This window comes from Neovison vison, chromosome 10 (assembly GCF_020171115.1).
Source record: "Neovison vison isolate M4711 chromosome 10, ASM_NN_V1, whole genome shotgun sequence".
NCBI classification, from domain to species: domain Eukaryota; kingdom Metazoa; phylum Chordata; class Mammalia; order Carnivora; family Mustelidae; genus Neogale; species Neogale vison.
This window is the reverse complement of record NC_058100.1, coordinates 49,906,789-49,926,448: the sequence shown is the minus strand read 5'-3', so window position 1 is coordinate 49,926,448 and position 19,660 is coordinate 49,906,789. Positions and strand designations below refer to the sequence as shown.

Genomic DNA, 19,660 nt, shown 5'->3' with positions numbered 1-19,660 from the left:
CGTGGGCCCTCTAGACCCTTAAGTGGTAGGCCCGGAGGAAACCGTATGTCATGCTTTTCTAGGGGCATCTGCCTAGCTCAGGAGGTGGAGCACGTGACTGTTGATCTCAGGGTTGTGAGTTCAAGCCCCACAGGTGGTGTGGAGTTTACTTAAAATAAAAAAACTTAAAAAAAAAAAAAAAAGACTTATTTTGCATCGGGAATAATATAGAAAATATTCTGAGAGCGCTAGCCTAGTTACGAACAGTTACAAGTTACGAACAGCCCAGTTCAAGCCTCTGAGCTCTATAGTTAAGAAACAGGAAGCTTGGATTTCTCCTTTCACATCGGTACCCACTGTTCATGCTCTGAAAGGATGAAGGCTGAAGGTCACAGGAGACTGAACACCGTCCAAGGTGTCTGCCCAGTATAGCTCACCCTGAGATCAAGACCAACTCCCAACTATGTTTACTGAACTACCCTTAGGAAATATCTTGCTATTTTCCATTAGAAGACCTTTAGAGACTGGTTGGGCTTTTGGGTTTCTAGAGGCCAAGGTATGCTTTGCTACTTGGAGGATAGATTCCAGCTGTTTGGAAATGATATGAGACTTCATTCTGGCCTGAGTCCGTGGGAATCCGGCTAGATGCTCGTTTATTTCCCATATGAAATGCATTCATATTTGTACAGGTATGTTTCACCCACACACAATCTAAAACTAACGTCAGCATGAAGGGCCCCTGGCCAGACCTGTTTGATGTGAATAGGGCCTGTGTGACCTTTGGTCAATTCAAACTCAAGGTCAGGTTGCCTCCACATCTGAGCTGCAGTGATCGCACTGGCCCGCCCGGCTTTATCGAGCCTGGGGTGACGCCACGGTGATGGGCTCAGGACTCCAGGGAGCAAACAGGAGGAACAGCAGCATAACAAAAAGGGAGATCCAGAGCACTGGTCCTTCTCTGAGGAGCAGGGCGGAACCAGCAGGCGGCGGTCTGGGCCATGCCGAGGAAGTTAAGGAAGTTTGGGAACACAACAACCACGTCCACGGAGGGGCAGCCCAAGCTGCTCACAGAAGGGGCACTGGCCACGAAGGATCTCACTTCGAATCGCACCTCCACAATTTACTGTGTGATCCCTGGGACACGATCAACCTCTCTGAGCCTCAGTGGACGGCTCCGTGAGATAAAATAATAATAGTAAAATAAATAAATAAAACCCATCTCAAAAGACCCTTCAAAGATGTAAGTGACATTACACCAGAGAACACCCGGCAGAGCCCCGGATGCCTGGTAAATGTTCACAATTCCCACCAACCACTCCCCACACTCGCAGCTTCTCTTGAAAGACCCTATTGGTTTCATTACTTTTTTCAGAACCGAAACAAAGCTGCTAAAATCTCCACTGGGGAGTTGTGGTGGTTTTTTTTGGTTGTTGTTTTTTTTAACCCTTAGAGGGTCTTTACTCTTTGGGGCTTATTGGACCACAAAGCAGAGTCACCAGTGGAACAAAACAGTGTTATCTCCCGAGGTGAGTGAGGACGGTACTCCACAGAAAAATCGGATTTTGAAGTCCTTCAGCTGGCGGTGCCTGGGGGGCTCAGTTGTTTAGCGTCTGCCTTCAGCTCAGGTCATGATCTCAGGGTCCTGGGTTCAAGCCCTGCCCCTGCTTGGCGGGGAGCCTACTTCTCCCTCTCCCACTCCCCCTGCTTGTGTTCCCTCTCGGGCTGTGTCTCTCTCTATCAAGTAAATAAATAAAATCTTAAAAAAAAAAAGTTCTTCAATTGGGGCACCTCGGTGGCTCAGTCGTTTAAGCGTCTATCTTTCGCTTAGACCCTGATCCCAAGCTCCTGGGCTGGAGCCCCATGTTGGGCTTCCTGCTTGGCAGGGAGTCTGTTCCTGACCTCTCCCTCTGCCCCCCACCCCTGCGTGCTGTGCTCTTTCTCTCGCTCTCAAAATAAATAAATAAATAGCTTAAAAATAAATAAATAAAGTGGTTCCACTGAATCTAAAAGGTAGAAACAAGCCTTTTCCAGAATGTTGCTGGGATCTGTGATCGAAACCCTTGGTCCCTATCTGCTGCAGTCTACGCTTGATACAACAGGCTGGATGAGGGTTTGCCATCAGTTTTACCCATCCAGAATGTTAATCCTCATCACGTTCCCCACCCCCAGGGGACGGGTTCTGTAAAACTGAATTCTGGCTGCCCTGTGCCATCAAATCTATTTTGTCTGAAAATTTTGCAGTATCTCAGGTACCTACCACCTTTACATTTCTTCTGGGCTCCTAACCAGGCAGGTCAAGTTCCCACAACTGGTTGTAACAAGGTGTAACTGCTGGCTGGAGATAAACAGCAGAACCAGCAAGCGACTCTTGACTTCACAGGCTGTGGGAGAATCTGCCCCCACCCCCCACCCCCACCGCGTCAGGGCTCAGGCTCCTCAGGCAGGGCTCACCTGCCTCCTCCATTCCTTCCGACATTTCCCCCTTTCACCCCACCTTTTGCCTAACCAAGGCTCCTCCACTCACTCCCGCCCTCTACTTCGTGGCCTTTCTGCAGTCTACAGCGATGATGTTACTTCTCTGCCCACAACCACCCACGAGCTTCTCAGGAACAAGGTCAGAACCCTTGGCAGGCCTGTCAGACTGTCCCGTCTTCTCTTGAGTTGTGAAATTTGAATACTTCCTCCACAGTCTGCCGTGGGATGGGCGAGACATGGTCAACCTCTTTGCGCTTCAAGGCACCTTCCCTAAATGCACCCAGATCTCTGAGCTACAGACCTTCACCTCCAAGGGCAATAGGTACTCAGTGACCCATCTTTAGATGGTAAAATCGAGTCCAGAAAATGTAAAGTTGTGTGCCTGAAGCATCTGGGCCCAGAAATAAAGCAAATTTCTGATACCCTTGTGGGTACCCTATGGCTTCTGCTCAGCGGGGTTAGGTCTATCATCTTCCGGGGCAGCCCTGGAGCACAGCTGGAAGCTTACGGATGGCCCACATACTTATCAAGTGTAGGATGCTGTCCAGTGAGCTGAGGGTGTCTTGGATCGTAGCTCCAGCATTCTTGGCTCTGTTGTCAACTCTTTGGGCTTCTGTAATTACCTAAAGAAAAAGAAATACAAGGCAGTCTTGAAAGGGTGTCTCTCATGTTGGCAGGTTTAAAAGAATCTCCCGTGAGAACGATGGGAACTGACCATCTGCACTGCGTCCGTATCCAGGTCAAACTCTTGCTCCTTCCTCGCCAGCTCTCCGTCCACATCCCTCACCTCGCCCTTCAGAGTGGCCAGTCCCTTCTCCATGGCCAAGGCTCCATCTGCTGTCACATTGGCTTCCAAGTTCAGGCTTCCTATCTCCTGGGAAAAGAAAGGGAGCCAGGGACGGGAGGAGAGTGAGGGGTGAGGCACAAAAACATCCCAGGGACAAAGAGAGGAAAAAAACAGCTGTAGCCAGACCCCGATGCAGTAATTTAGACGAACAAGAGTCAGACTCAGAGACACACCCGTGCCCAAGCTCTGCTTCCAACAAATTAAGTCGGGGTATGTCTGTGGGGACTAGGAGCGTCAGCAGTGAGACGCTGATTTCCTCTCAGGTCAACACTCATCAAAAAGTGAATGCCAATATCATATGATCTCCCTGATATGAGGAAGTGGTGATGCAACATGGGGACTTAAGTGGGTAGGAGAAGAATCCATGAAACAAGATGGGATAGGGAGGGAGACAAACCATAAGTGACTCTTAATCTCACGAAACAAACTGTGGGTTGCTGGGGGGAGGGGGGTTGGGAGAAGGGGGGAAGGTTATGGACATTGGGGAGGGTATGTGCTTTTGGGTAAATTGGAAGGGGAGACGAACCATGAGAGACTATGGACTCTGAAAAACAATCTGAGGGGTTTGAAGTGGCGGGGGGGGTGGGAGGTTGGGGTACCAGGTGGTGGGTATTATAGAGGGCACAGCTTGCATGGAGCACTGGGTGTGGTGAAAAAATAATGAATACTGTTTTTCTGAAAATAAATAAATTGGAAAAAAAAAAAAGTGAATGCCATAAAAACAATTTGGGAAAACCCAGAGGGTGAGAAGGTCACATCACTTCCTGTCATAGTTCTTTGCTGCCACAGTCTTTTGAGCAACTTTACTAGGATCCTTGAGAGACAGCGGAGTTCAAGGTGCAGAGAAGGAATGGGCTACAGCTGTGACTCTTCTTTTAATTAGGACAAAATTTATCAATACCTCTACACTCATAAGCTGTTACGAAACATCAAATTGCAGGTGTCTCTGTGCCAGAAGCTATATAAAGAGAGCCACATGAAATTGGTCTCTACCCTCAAGGGACTTAAAATTAGAAATCATTCTTGCAAATTACTACGTGGTCCAAGAGTGAGGCCAAATAATCCAGATACAAAGAGTTCCCTCCGGGCTTTCAAGAGTTGCATAAGCATTTTAGAAGTCATGCCTAAATGAGAGTTACGAAGCTCTCTCCCAGCCGAGAAGCACAGCCTGTATCGTAGCATTTCACGTGGGGGTTGCAGGATATCTAGTCTACCTCCCCTCATTACATGGGGTGTTCCTTGAAGAGAAGGCTTGGGTCTTTCTCATCTTCATATTCCCAGCACCAAGCACAGTGCTGGCACGTAGTGGAAGGGGGAAAAAATGAACACACCACGCTTAGACATAGAAAATAGACATAAGGGGGGCGCCTGGGTGGCTCAGTGGGTTAAGCCACTGCCTTCGGCTCAGGTCATGATCTCAGGGTCCTGGGATCGAGTCCTGCATCGGGCTCTCTGCTCAGCAGGGATCCTGCTTCCCCTCTCTCTCTCTGCCTGCCTCTCGATCTACTTGTGATTTCTCTCTGTCAAATAAATAAATAAAATCTTAAAAAAAAAAAAAGAAAGAAAAGAAAATAGACATAAGGGAACCAGGACTCCAGAATTTCATAATCTGGACTCCAACACTGATGATTATTGTTATGGGGTTGAACGGTGCCCTCAAAAGGATATGCTGATGTCCTACACCCCAGGACCTCAGAACATGACCTGATTAGGAAGTAAGGTTGTTGCAGATTCAATTACTTAAGATAAGGTTATACTGGAGCCCAGGGGGCCCCTAATTCAAAATGACCAGTGTCGTCACAAGAAGGGTCAGAGATACCCAGGGAGAAAACCCCCCTGTGATGACAGAGGCAGAGATTGGAGTGACACCGCTGTAAACCGAGGAGCACTGAGGAGTGACCGTCACCAGCAGAAGCTAGGAAGAGGCAGGCAAGGTTTCTATCCAAGAGCCTATCCAAGGGGCTGTGACTCTGCTGACATCTTCGTTTCTGACTTTGAGCCCCCAGAGCTGCGAGAGAACAAACTTCTCTTGTTTCCAGCCGTCTCCTCTGTGGTCCCTTGCTACAGTTGCTCTAGCAAACTCATGCAAGAGTTGATACAAAAAAACCAATCTTGGATGGTTCCTCTCCTGGTATTGTCCAAAAAGGGAGCTGAAAATGAAGGCCCTATCTCTCAGTCCATGACAGCCTCGTGAATCAACCCACAAAAGGGGCACGTAAGTGGCTCTGGTGTTGCCATGGACCGGGGACTCCTCGGGACTCTGAGGTCTAGGCGTCCAAATGAGCCCGAAGCTCTCTCCTTTCCCATATGACCCTTGCGTTTGCGGATTCGTGCCAACCTGTATTTCAATTTCTCTTTACCTGCTCTATCTTGTCAGTGATCTCCAGCGCCTCCCTGGCTGCGGTCTTTGCCCTCTGGGCGTCCGCGGCAGCACCGCCCAGGGCTGTCTCTGCTTGCTTGGTCTTGTCACTGGCATCTGCGACCTTCTGGCTGATGTAGGGGAGTCTCTTCATGGCCTCTTCTGCTTCTGCTTTTCTGTCTTCGACCTGCAGGTCAAACTCTGAAATGAAGACAAGAAAAAGTTGCCATGAAGATGCAAAGTGACTTACGAAACTTACGAATGAAATTGAATGGGGCTGAAGTTTTTAAGAAAAATCCCAGGAAGAGAGTTATTACTGTTTGGGGGCAAGAGTGTGAGAAGATTTGACTGTTACTGCCCTTCATATATATATATATATATTTATATATATATATATATATATATATATATATATGCCCTTCATATATATATATATGAATATATATATATATATATATATAAAATTTATTTGTTGGAGAGAGAGAGAGAGTGCGTGAGCTAAAGCACAAGCAAGGGATGCTGCAGAGGCAGAGGGAGAAGCAGCCTCCCCACTGAGCAGACAGCCTGATGCAGGAGATGCAGGACTCGATCCCAGCACCCTGGGATCATGACCTGAGCTGAAGGCAGACACTTAGCTGACTGAGCCACCTAGCAGAAAGCATCTTACAGAAGGCACTGAAAGGGCCATGATTAGGTTGTTGCTTTGAGAAACTGACAATCAGCCTGCCCTGGGTCTCCACCTAAGACCCCAAAGTAGATCAGAAATAGGTAAACTCTTTGAAGCCCAAAGTTTCAAGCCAGAGCGTGAACCCGGAGCTGCCAGTGATGGGAGCTGGAGGTTGAACAGAATGGGTAGTAGGGAGGACTTTCCTGTAAGAAAATCCCAAGACTTTAGAAATGCTTCTTTTTTGTTCTTGAGTGAAGAAACCTGAATTGTAACCAAATCTCTGCAAGGCACAGACCCACATTTCCTGGGATGCAGGTACTGAGAGAGTTCCGTTATCTTCACCACAAAGAAACCACATTGACTCTACGTTGGAACCAACCAGGCCACCAGAGAAAAGGAAAACGGTCTGTGTTGTAGTAGGATGCTGGATCTGTGAAGGACCTTAGAGATCCTTTAACTCAACCTTCTTTCTTTAAAGAAGAAGACATCAGGGTCTGGAAAGCCTGGGACTGGCCTAAGGTCACACAGTGCGCTCAGAGCCGTCACGCGGCCCGGCCAAGTTCCATCAGAACTCAAGCCTCCTGACATCGAGCTAAATGTTAATACAATCAAATGCTAATACAATTTCTTTCTTTAGGAAGATACTTATTAAGTGTCTGTGACTATCCCAATGTAGCTATCATTTCGAGAAATACACAGAGATTCAAAATAAATTAAAGTTGTGGTTATTCCTTTAACATATTAAGCGACCCGAACCATGAAATGTTTACCTCGGAGGTTTTTCAGGATGTTCTCAACTTCATAAAAAGTGGCATTGCCCATACTTAGTGCTTCTTGGGCTCTGCTTTTAGCAAGGTTGGCCCGGGAAAGCAGCTGATCTGATGTCTGTAAACAGGCAGACAGAGTAAGATTAGAGTAAATGTAACACATACTCAGGAAGAGCATTCCAGTCAGCAGAATGACTCGGACACATTTCTCTTCACGACAACAGAGTGCTGTGATTCCCCAGACGGTCTAGGGGTGCTGTCGCAAAGCCCTCCACAATCCCAGACGGAGCAAGCTCTGTAACCCAATGGCACAGCCTGTATACAGAACAGTCTCAAACTCTAGTCCACTATCAAGGACAAATGCAGTTTTGCAAATAATTTTTTTTAAGATTTTATTTATTTATTTGACAGACAGAGATCACAGGTAGGCAGAGAAGCTGGCAGAGAGAGAGGAGGAAGCAGGCTCCCTGCTGAGCAGAGAGCCCAATGCGGGGCTCGATCCCAGGATCCTGAGATCACAACCTGAGCCGAAGGCAGAGGCTTTAACCCACTGAGCCACCCAGGCGCCCCTGCAAATAATTTTATACTCTATATACTTCCTAAAGCCAAGCTAGTAGAAGAAGCTGGAGCACAACTGAACTCCAGAGGCCTGAGTCCTATTCCTAGGTTGAGGGCAGATTCAGTGGGCGGGACCAGAACTGATTAATCTCAGTTACTCCACAGCGGTACCGAGCCCTTCAGAGAGTTTTCTATGGTTGAGTACTGATGGCCTCTTGCCATATTCATTCATATGGTAGTCATCCACTCCCTGTTTGTGGAGTGAGTTAAAAAAAGGATACCTGTCTCCCATTCTTTCCATTCTGTAAGAGCTGCTGGGTTTCTTCTTCCCAGTTTCCCAGACTGCTTTGCACATGCTTGAACTCATCCATACGCCGAGTCACCAGGCTTGAGAGAGCACCCGTTTTTTGTTCGAACTTCTTCAGTTCTAGCTGTAAGTCCACAGAAAGGCAGGAGTCGGACTTGCTGCCCAGCAGTCGCCACACCAGCTTTCTTAGGAGCTGGTGTCACTGTGTGCAAACGGCAATCCCAGCATAAAACCCAACAGAAATGAAAGAATGTGCCGATCGATAGTCAGACGGAAGTTTCCCCAAGCGTCTCTCTCTCTCTTTTAAAATTTTACATGTTGGCTTATACATGCGTGGAAACATTTTTGTGGCAATCACTGTGAGTGCTTTTTGTGTGGGTAGAAAGCTGCATCTTCTTAATCTAATAAGTTTCTAATAGTTAAAGAAATGGACCGCAGAAACAATGTAAAACTTCTGAGAAGAACGGAAGTCTTCCGAATGGCTATACATAGAAATGCACTGTAGTTCGGACCTAAATGTAAATACCAAGCTTTAGCTTGAATAATTTCCCACAAGTTTCAGTAGTCCCCAAAACTAAGGAGGAGATATAAAACTGTTATCCACTATTTTGTTCAGGATGTGGGCTAAGGCTTTTTCGGAGGCAAAGAATGGAGTTTCAGAACAAGAAGAATATTCTTCCTAATCCAACATAAAAGGGTCCCGTGGAGGAAAATCTAAAGGACTGAACCATAGTATGGACCCCCCTCCCCCCGCCCAGAGAAGCAGGCATGTGGCCCTTCTTCTGTCCATCCAGCGCATCACTACGTGCCCTTACCTGAAAAGACTGATCACTGACTCCTGACAGCTGAGACATGGCATTGAGAAGGCGAAGACTGTGCTGGTAAGACCTATCTGCTTCAACGTCGGTTTGAGTGGCCTCCCCCGACAGTCGCTGGGCCAGGGACTTGGCCTTCTCCAACCTGCAGGGCAGGCAAAAAGAGAACTTGGAGGAACAACTGTTTTTCTTTTATTATTATTATTAAAAGCATTCATCCTGTTGGGTAAAAAGTATGTCGCTGCAGTTATCAGAAGAACCCAAATGAGGTTTTGTGCCAGTTATGCATCCCTCTCCACAAGCTAAACATAAGCCTTAAAGTGTATTCAGGTTGGGTCTGAAAAATTCAGCCCAAGTTTCCCAAGTCTTCATCATATATTCTTCCCACATGCTTCCTGTCGTCAGATGGATTTACTCACATCCTCCAAGCATTGCAATCTCTCAGTCAAAACCCAAGTTTTACTCAGTCTTTCCTTCTTCTAGACATAAAGACATGTCCCTTCCCCGAGATTAACACTCTCGTTCTCTCGTCCCTTAGGACTGTTTTCTTTAAAGGAAGCACGGTGCCCCTCAGACGTGGCCTGTGCTCTGCAGACAGATGAGGACTAGCTTGGCGCATGCGAGGACCCATCAAACATACTTTCCCATGAGCCCTTGCACCGCGGAGCCATCCAGGCTGCCTCTGCCTCCTTCCCGCAGGGCGTTGTGGGCCAACGACAGCGCCTGTTTGAGGTCGTCCTGGGTTTCCCTGACCAGCCGCTCCATGTCACTGGCTGACCCAACATGGCTGAAAGGATTCAAAACAAAGAATTTGAGTTTTCTTAGCAAAGGTCTTCCTTTAGGTCTTTGGTCAGAAGGAAGAGAGAGTACGGGGAGCTGGATTGCCAAGAAAGGCCAAACAGAATTGACCCAGACTGGACGGAATTAGAGGAGCTGTCAGGAAGCAGGAGGTGTTCTGGAGATGGAGCTCTTGTCTTAGATCCTAGCTCATGATCTTTCGGTCTCTAGGGTATCCAGGGGGAGCGGGGCGTGGGGCGGGGAGACGGGTGTGAGCAGTCTCAGGGGGATGAAGTATTGCATTTATAAGGTCTTTTGTGCCGGGAGAAACCCCTAGGTCTTATTTCGTCCAGGACCCAGCCTCCCCTTCACTTTTGCTGCAACCCTACATTGGGTCCACCACCAGGGGGAACAGAGCCTGTCCATGAAGGTCACCCAAATGCTTACGAAGTGATAAAAACAATAAACAACACAGCAACCACAAACAAACTCAGGAGGCAGTTTATTCCACGAAACACAAATCCGCCTCCTTCACTGACTGAATTCCATGTGGGATTAGCAGAGCCTGCCACCCTGCTGGGAGCCAACCTCTTCTCCATGGTGGGATTTACAGTCAGGCAAGGACTAGGGAGCTGCCAGTTACCACTGGGGCCCTGCAGAGCCGGTTTTGGGGAGGAGGTTCCCTCTCTGCCGTCTTGGCCCCCACAGACTAGCAAACAACGGGTTGCTACTTGTTCCCAGGCTCCATGTGGGAGCCTGGGAGTCCCTCAAAGCTGCAGAACGTTCTTTTCCAGAGGCTGATTCATTTCACAGGGCCCGAAAAATCCCATCTGACACACAGCAGAGCCATACTGTGAGTCATAGAACATCTGACACACAGCAGAGCCATACTGTGAGTCATAGAAAAATCCGAGTTAAAAAACACCCCCACCCCAGACACTTGCCAAGTGACCATGCCCAGTGGCCACTCACATACTCACATAGGCTAAAAGCCAAGAGGTTAAAAAAAAAAAAAAAAAGAAAGAAAGAAAGAAAAAGAAAAAAGGCTTCAAAGCAAGGAAATGGCTGCAAAGGTCCTGGAGGTAATGATACGCTGCTTAGGTCCTGAATACCCTACGGTCTTGTTCAAGTCTGGCCTTGCAGAGATAGTCTGAAGCAGGGGTCTACTTACCTATCTGCCAGTCTTGTGGCCTCCTGGGCCAGGCTTTTAAAACCATTTGGCCCCACGTAGCGCTCTGGGGGAGGAATGTTCTGTGAAAAGAAGAGACTTGGTTAAAGCTTTGCACTCAGCCCTGGAGCCTAGGTAGCTCAGGTCAGGATCTCAGGGCTGTGAGATTGAGCCCATGGGGGGCTCCCCAGTCTGCCGGGGTCTGCCTGAGGTTCTCTCCCTGTCCCTCTCCCTCAGCCCTTCCTCTTGCTAGCTCTCTCCCTCTCAAATAAATAAATAAATCTTTAAAAAAAAGGAATAAGGTAAAAATCCAATTTTAAAAAGCTTCTGTAAATAGATATATTCATTTAAAAATACATACACGCTAGTAGTATTTTCATATGTATTTAAAGAATTCATATGTCTTCTATTCTATGTATTTAAAGAATTCATATGTATTCTATACATTCATATGTATTCTATTCTAACAAAATAGACCAAGTTTCGATGATGGTTATTTCCTAATAATGGGATGCCAGGGAATTTTTATTTATTTTCCAAGTTCTCTACAACAAACATTATTTTTGTAATAAGGGAAATTCTTTTAATCCTTCATTTCATCAGCATAATATCTGACTATCTTCCAGTTTCCTTTATTTGTCTTCTACACACCCACTCACATTATTGTCGCCATCAGCTTCTTTACTGAAAAAGAGACGAGAGCTCACTCAGATCTCTCCCTGCTACCACACTACAAATGACATCATTAAGAAAAATCAGCCTGGCAGCAATTTTTTCCCCTTTTCAGAATCCTTTCTTCACTGGATTCCTCCGGACCCGGAACCCGGGGACACCTACGGTGCTTCTCAGCGAGACCTCGCTCTCCTGCAGGCTCCGGTGCATCTGCGTGAGCAGGCTGCGCGTATCCTGAACTCGGGTCTGATATTGACTGCCCAGGGCCCGGATTCTTTCCACGGCCGTCTTGAGGTCGTTGAGGCGGTTCCGGTAGCTGTTCCCTTCGCTCCTTGCCTTGGCCAGCTGGAGACCGAGAGATTTACTAGCCCCTGGTACCAAGAAGGAGAAGGAGGATGAGCACTTTCAGAGCCAGGGCAGGGGAATCCGATAGGCGGGAGGGTTGGACGAGTGACTTTGACTGGCTAATGGCAAAGGGGGACAGCCCAGTCAGTGAATGCAGGCGGCCACTCTCTTATCGCCGTCATGCGGGTCCCAGGAGAATCAGAGATGGCCCTTTGATCTCTGCAAGTGTTGGACAAAGACACCCCCTGAACTGATACCCAACAGAAGATTATAAATTCCTTTCATCACCTTCTGTGATCTGGGCTTCTCTCAGAAGGTCCCGCAAGGCCTGCTCAGCCTGTTGCATCCTGCCTTCCAGCTCTGGGCTGGGCACCCCTCCGCCGCCACCCTGAGCCCTGGAGACCAGGGCCTCCAGGCTCTGGAGCTGCTGCAGAAACTGGTCCATCTGAAACCACATAGGAAAGAGGATCAGAACAGAGGGTGATCACAGTCTGATAGTAGGAACTCAGGAGAGAAGAGCTTAAAACCCAGAGATGCTTGGCACATGACAATCGTTAAGGGCTGAGAGCCCAGGTCCGCCGAGTTTGAATCCTGGCCCCTCTACTCATTAGCTGTCAGCATGACCTTACGCAAGTCACTTTCATTACCCATGAGATGGGGATAATCATAATATCTCATAGTTATTACTTGGACAAAGCGAGTTAGTATTGGGATAGTACTTGGAACAGTGTCCGGAACGAAGAAAATACGAGAGGGCAGGCTAAAGAGATAAATGAAAAAAAACAAACAAGTTGAGTTTTTTCTACCTTTGGGGTTCTATTTGGACCTTTTCTTCCTCCACCCTCCACCCCAGCAAACTAATAAAGAATAATTAACAACAACATCAGTTTCATTCTTCTCTGGAATGTGAATGAGAAACTTCTGGAGGCTAGTCTTGTTTGAGCAGCCTTGACACCTTCTGGACTCCTCATATCGTCTCCGTATTTATGTTTTTCTTCATTTGTTTTAGAAATCTCTTGGAAAAAATCCAGCTAGGAAGTGGCATGTCGTAAGTGGAAAGGGTACTGAGCTGAGCAGTCTCCACAGACATTTGCAATTTTTCCGTCACGGGGCCAGGTGGAACCAGGGAATTCTGGGCGGGACTCTTGGTTCCACGTGCCCACGTGATGGAAAAATTGCAAATGTTTGTGGCGCTTTGCTCAGGGAGTGACATCAAAATACTGTCTCTCGCAAATTGACTAAGTCCTCAAGAGAACCAAATGAGACAGTATCTGCAAAAGAGATCTTGAAGATGGTGCATATAAGAGCCTAAACCTGTAGCATTATTATGACTGCATGGAATTTTTTTTTAATACGGCAATTTTTAAAGAAAGAAATAGTAACCTCCACCCTCATCCCTGGGAGACTCGGAGGGTCCCAGATTTGTGATGGACGCAGCTAGTAGACCCCTAACAATTTTACTCATGGGGCTGAGGGTTGGGTAGAAGGCACACCTGAGTCTTCACTTGATTATAGCAAGCGGGACAGCTGGTTAGTGCCGCGTGTTCACAGTTGAGGCCGCCAAATCCGGGCTTGCAAACACAGCTGCCATCATTTCTACACTCCCCAGGCTCGGAGCCCGCTGGATTGCAGTTGCAAGCTAGAGACAAAAGACGGACAAACAGAAAGCATTCCTATCAAGCTAGTTCTAGAAACTGGAGATGTAGCAAAGATAAAGGGAAGAAGTTCAAATCCCCAATGGCGAAAAATCCTTCTTTTCCCTTGTCAGTTCACACTGTGCTAGATACATCTCTTGCCTGTGTCTCCAAGCACATTTCTAATACAGACAGATCTTAGGAATCATCTAGAAGTTTGTTTGCTGTGGCTGTGGATAAAGGGCTCTTCCAACAGTCCATGCTTTCTGGTAGCACTTATTATTTTTTTTCCTCCCATTAAATTGTGAGCCTGTTGGATATTCTGTAGGCACTCTAGCTTTGCTCCAAAGGGAAACAACATGTCTTCTGGGCCTCTTACATGCCGGATGTCATCTCCCCTTATTTTACAGATGAGGACTATGAGCTCAGAGAGGTTCAGTAATCTATCCGAGTCACACAGCAAGTCAATGGCAAGCCAGAATGAGAGCTTGGGAAGAGGCATTGCTCTTTTCCTCTTGCTCTGCTACCTTTGACATAGGAAACACAGTAAAAAGAACAGTGCCTTTATGCATTAATATTGATTGCATACCTGCCATGTGCCACACTGTTCTAGGAGCTGAGGATGTACAGCGGGTGAGACCCAGCTCTAAGCGAGTTACAATGACCCTCTGGGCTGCTCTACGGCGCTCATAAAACACTTGGCACACGGTGATATGATCACATGTTGAAGTATACTGTCATTATTGCTTACATACTTCTGTGTCTTCCTTATTAGCATACGGTCTCTCTGGGGGCTGGAACTGACTTACAGCCTCAGTCTGTAGCCCCCACACGGGGTCCTGGTAGGAGCTTGCCAACAGATAGTGAAGTGAAGGAATGTATGGTCTAAAGCCAGTGAGGTCTCCGTTACCAGCACCTTGGAGCTAGTGTTCTTGACAGTGTACTTCCCAGATGCTATTTTATATTTGCAACCACTTTGAGTTACACATTATTCATCCCTATGAAAAAACTGAGGCTCGGAGAGATGAAGCGGCATAACCAGTGCAATATGACGGGTGTGGTAAAAAGCTAGACAGGAACTCGGTCCTGCTCCTAGCATGTGGGCTCTTCCTGTCACGGGGCACTTTCTAGCACATCGGAGCTAACCCACAGGTTGGGATTGGGGCGGGTGGGATTCGTGCTCCAGGGTGGAAGCCTCAGATTGCACGGAAGTCCTGAGGCATTTCCAGGGCTGGGGATTCTGGGGTGAGTGGGAGATGCTGGCTCCCTGCGGACCTCCTGGGGAACCAGGAGCCCTCCTGTCTGGGTGCCCAGAGGCCCCCTCGGGCTCTGTTATAATAAACAAGCCGTGGAGGTCTGGGCACCAGGGCTGGTCTGGGACCTTTGTGACCAGGGGGTGAGTTTGTGGGGCAGGCCAGCGCCCTAGAACTGAACGTGAACTTGCCTAGAGCTAAACCTGCCTCCGGGGTGTAACGTGGACAGAGGCTTGATAGAAGGGCCGAGCAGGAGGACCGATGTGCACGTTCGTGCTTTGATCTGAAGGCGCCCGGAGAGCTGTGGCTCTGAAGCTGAGTCTCGTGCGTTGGACTCGGAACGGGCACCTTCGTCTCCCTCAGTTACATTGACTTCCTGAGAGGGTCTCTTAAACGGCGCCCACCCCTCCACCGCCCCCCGCTTTTGTTCAGACTCAGTCTCACGTCGTTCACGGCTGTCCTCTAACGAGCTCGGCAGCGTCCCTGACTGCCAGCCCCCGACGGAGGCGGATGGCCGGGCTCCGTTTCATCTCCTCCTGCGCTCAGGATGTAAACTGGACCTTCTCCACCCCCCCCCCAGCTTTAATCCTCCAGCTCTGTCTTCTGGAATCCTGCTGCAGGGGTCTTAAAGCCTTTGACAGGTGAAAGGTCCAGACGGTTCGTGGGCCCACCGGTCGGAGAAACCAAAGCAGCTTCCTCTCACCCAGGGCTGGCCTCGCTGACCGGTGTGTTCGTCCCTGTGTGCACGCTAGCAAGCTCACATGTACGTGCACGCACACCCCCCCACCTGTCCGACCGGTCTGGAGAAGCACTCCTACCTCGACACTTGTCCTCTGGGTTGGCAGCCAACGGGTCCCCGAAGTAGCCTGCTTTGCACCGATCACAGTGGACACCCGCTGTGTTGTGGATGCACTTGAGACACCTGCCGGTCAGGCGGTCGCAGTTCCCGGAGGCCCCGGGGTCCACATTGTTGTTGCACTGACAGGGCTGACAAGGCCTCACCGGGCCACGCTCCCCGAAGGGGTCCCCAAAGTAGCCATCGGCACAGAGCTCACAGCGGGCGCCTGGAAGGAACAAATGCCCAAGCCTGAGTGGTCACCCACGGGCAGCAAGAGCCGGCATGGGGACACGGGTCACCCACTGGTCCCTGGGCCCCAGAACAACAGCCTCAGGGACAGGTGCCCAGGGCAAGGGCTAGGCTCTTTTCACTGCACGGTGGTCCCAGATGTTAGAACACAGCATCCCTACTAGGAGGCTTCCTATCGGTTAACTAGACAGTCGGGGAAAAGTCAGATTTATAGCAGTACCACTGAGGCTAGTGCTAAAGAATTAACTTTTTTCAGACTGACCAGCAGCGAGATGTGACATTGACTCTTTTCTTATTTTTTTAAAGTAATCTCCACACCCAGTGTGGGGCTCAAACCCACAACCCCAAGCCCCAGAGTCGCATGTCCTACGGACAGCCAGCCAGGTGCCCCAAGAGAGAGGTGTGACATTTAAAATGTCACTACGTTTCCCTTCTATACCTTGGATCATTTTGTAAAGCTTAGTTAAACCACATATTTTGGGGTGCCTGGGTAGCTCAGTCAGTGAAACGTCTGCCTTTGGCTCAGGTCATGATCCCAGGGTCCTGGGATCCAGTCCCACAGCAGGCTCCCTGCTTGGCAGGAGACCGTTTTTCCTCCCCTCCCTACTCAAGGTCTCTCTCACTATCTCTGCTTATCCCTCAAATAAATAAAATCTTTTAAAAAATAAGACAAAATAAAATAAACCATGTATCTTATCTGAAAACTTTTATTTTTTTTTAGTATTTATTTATTTATTTGACAGAGATCACAAGCAGGCAGGGAGGCAGGCAGAGAGAGAGAGGAGGAAGCAGGTTCCCTGCTGAGCAGAGAGCCCCATGTGGGGCTCGATCCCAGGACCCTGGGAACATGACCTGAGCCGAAGGCAGAGGCTTTAACCCACTGAGCCACCCAGGCGCCCCTTAGCTGAAAACGTTATCTCCTAATTACAAACCTACACCAGCGTTAACCATTTGTACATCCCCTACGAGCCACACCTTGCCCTTCCTCAATGTACCTCTCGAGCGCATCCCCGTCTTTCGAATGAGCCCATCTACAGTGACCCCGAGTCATCAGAATTCCCTAGAGACTGTGTGGACTAGCAGCCATTCATGAGAATTCGTGGCACAGAGGCAGTAGGCCGGGGGCCTTACCGGTGACGCCCTGGGGACAGTTATTGCACACCACCTCCTCTGTCTCGGGCATGACAGAGCAGCTGAACCCATTGTGGCACGGGCACGGCTTGCAGCTGCGGGGGTCGTGTGGATCGTTGTAGAAACCAATGGGGCAGTCGGCGCACTCGATGTCAAGGTTTTCATCCCCCGAGTAACAGTCTCCTGGGAGGCAGAGGAAGAAGGGAGGGCAGAGTAGAGAGTAGAGTAAAACGATCCACTTCCTGTAACAGGGGTGATGCGTGGGAGGCAGAGCTCCTGTAACCAGAACCTTCCTTTCCAAAGCTTTTCCCGAAGTGTCGGAGCACTGGCATTCACCTTTGCCCTAGTACCAACTCTAAACCTGCCACGACCCTGGCCCTCACGTGGCTCTCCCACACTCAGCAGACCTAGCTTCCTTTCCAACCCATCACCTAACACTGCTCCCCGGGTCCCCATGGCCTGACACCATTTGTCCACATTCATTCAGTCCCTGACGTTGCCTTTGATCTCTCCAGACAATTCCTGAAACTCGACACCGACACCCGCAGCACTGAACCATGACAGCCGTTTCCTGTAACCCGGTACCTTTCCCACAACCTTGCGGCATTTTCCATAATGAAAAGGATTGAGTGTAATAAAGCACCATGTCCATCTTCTCTGACTCCAGCCCTACCTCCCTAATCCTTCCCCATCTCCGAAATGAGTTCAGGCGGCGTCTTTCTTACACGGCTCTGTCCCCTCCGTGGACGACGCCCGTCACCTGACCACCCCCAGCCACCTGGGCCAGGTGTCATTTCACGCACCTGTGTCTGGATCGCAGGCTCCTCCCCCCTGGCAGTTACATGGAATACAGGCACCGAAAGGTCCCAGTCTGGCTGAATCTCTTTTGTAGCCGGAAGCACAGTCCTGGCAGAACTGGCCCTTGTAGCCAACGGGACATACGCATTGCTCGACCCAGGGTGCCGGGGCTCCAGAGACGGGGCGGGCAGAGATCAGGGTCACATTGTCGAGGTACCCGGTGCCTGCCACATGGAGATCAGATTAGAAGGAGCAAGTGGGGAGGTCGACAGATCTAAACGCGGGCCTCTCTTTGGCTTTTATTTTTCCTGACTCTCTAAGGAAGACAGGTGGCATTCGCTCACTATGTCCTCAGGACGGACGCACAGGCTGCGGTGTCGGGAAAGTCAGGGTTGAAATTCTGGCTGCATTCTCGCTAGCTGTGTGAACGGGCAAGTCACATAACTTTCTACCATGGTGTTTCCTCAAGTGTGGAAGAGAAGTAACAGGGGTATGGACCCCCTGTGCTGGTTGTGAAATGAAAATGAGACCATGCATACATGCTAATGTGCCTGGCTCAAAAGAAAGATTCAATAAAATCATTATTAATAAGCATCTTTTCTATATCCTGCTTGATTTGCTTCGTTAGTGATGTGGAAATTAGGCACGCCAGTGAGCGATGCTTCCTGTTCATGTAAGTGCTAAAAAGCTCATGGAACTCACATGTACAGAATTCCATTGGGATCAGAGTGTCCTCCCTCCCCCATATGAAGTTCAACAAAAGGAGTTAACAGAATTCAGGTGACATCTGAATATGATAACAATGAGTACAGTCCCCAAGGTGCAGCAACTCAAGGACTATAGGGCTGAGTCATAGACGCCATTTTCTAGCTAAAGGCACAAGCCCATTTGTTGTAGATTATCTTCTTCAAATAATCAGATTCATTTAAATTTGGAGGCTCTTAGCAAGACTCTTAGCTCTTCGTTGGTGTTAGCCCCTTTTTAGAGGAAAAGAAACTTCTAAAAAATAAGAATTTAGAAACTTCTAGACTTTCTAGAAACTTCTAGAAAATAAGAGAAATAAAAATTTAGACCTAATCGGAGACCCTCCATCAAAACCATCAAGCAGCTTACCTACTTGTTTGGAGACTGTCACTGCCTCAGGAAGCAGACACACACTCAAACCCAAGAGAGGAATTCACTTCCCTCGGTCACTTACTATATTCTCCGTAAGTGGCTCGGATCCGCAGGGCCGTGAGGTTGCGCAGTAACCTCCGGTACTCGAAGTAACTCAGCTGGGGGCTCCAGTTACTGCTTGGACGTTCATTTAATCTGCAGGATTTAAAGCCCAAAGCTTAACATTACAGCTCTTATCAAGTCTTATAATTTGTATACATGATATAAATTGTGCCCAAGAAGGTGGGAAATGCTAAGCCCCTTCGTGGCCCTGCCTGACAGGGTGAAGGACGGGTCACCGCACTGTCATAGCCTGGAGCTTGGAGTCTGCTCACTGCACGGGGAGCATGAGCCCCACAGGAAGTGACAGAGGGAGTCCCAGTGCGAGAAGCCCAGCCCCAGGGGTCATGGCATCCAGTGCTGGTCCAGGTCCACAGAGACCACCTTCTATTCCTGGCCACACAAAACTCACTCCCAGGAACATGGCCGAGTTCAAGGAGTTCTGACCCTCAAGAGAGCTACCATTAATTTTTGGTTTTGTTGTTTACGTGATTTGTTAAACTGAGCACAATTTCACTTACTCTTTTCAAAAGTCCATTTTCACGTTCTACATTGGACATGTCCAGTACTTCCAAATTCAGCATTTATAACTTCTCACCGCATCGTATCACCATCCCTGTGCTAGTCTTTCAAAAGTTGTTTTGTTTTTTTATTGGAGTACTTCCAGAAATAACCTAACTTCCTTTCTCTAGTTCACTGACCTCACTTCTGTCTTCCTCTCTCCCACTCCACACTTCGCTCAGGCTTCACTACTTAGAATTTCCCAAAGTACGAAATGTCCTCAGGCATGATTATTTCCTCTGCTT

General features: G+C 48.6%; 1 protein-coding gene across 1 annotated transcript in view; it reads right to left on the bottom strand.

Annotated features, from left to right (window-relative positions):
- The window catches only part of LAMC2 (laminin subunit gamma 2), a 58,349-nt gene that overhangs the window by 1,808 nt on the left and 36,881 nt on the right, over positions 1 to 19,660 (bottom strand). The window contains exons 8-22 of the mRNA XM_044267271.1: positions 18,838 to 18,950; positions 17,645 to 17,863; positions 16,842 to 17,024; positions 15,442 to 15,687; positions 13,230 to 13,375; positions 12,025 to 12,181; positions 11,557 to 11,762; positions 10,723 to 10,802; positions 9,415 to 9,561; positions 8,775 to 8,919; positions 7,934 to 8,083; positions 7,098 to 7,212; positions 5,662 to 5,861; positions 3,170 to 3,328; positions 2,978 to 3,077 (exon numbers count right to left, since the gene is read on the bottom strand). Coding sequence (XP_044123206.1) covers positions 2,978 to 3,077; positions 3,170 to 3,328; positions 5,662 to 5,861; positions 7,098 to 7,212; positions 7,934 to 8,083; positions 8,775 to 8,919; positions 9,415 to 9,561; positions 10,723 to 10,802; positions 11,557 to 11,762; positions 12,025 to 12,181; positions 13,230 to 13,375; positions 15,442 to 15,687; positions 16,842 to 17,024; positions 17,645 to 17,863; positions 18,838 to 18,950 — 2,366 coding nt within the window. The remainder of the gene's footprint in view (positions 1 to 2,977; positions 3,078 to 3,169; positions 3,329 to 5,661; positions 5,862 to 7,097; positions 7,213 to 7,933; positions 8,084 to 8,774; positions 8,920 to 9,414; positions 9,562 to 10,722; positions 10,803 to 11,556; positions 11,763 to 12,024; positions 12,182 to 13,229; positions 13,376 to 15,441; positions 15,688 to 16,841; positions 17,025 to 17,644; positions 17,864 to 18,837; positions 18,951 to 19,660) is intronic.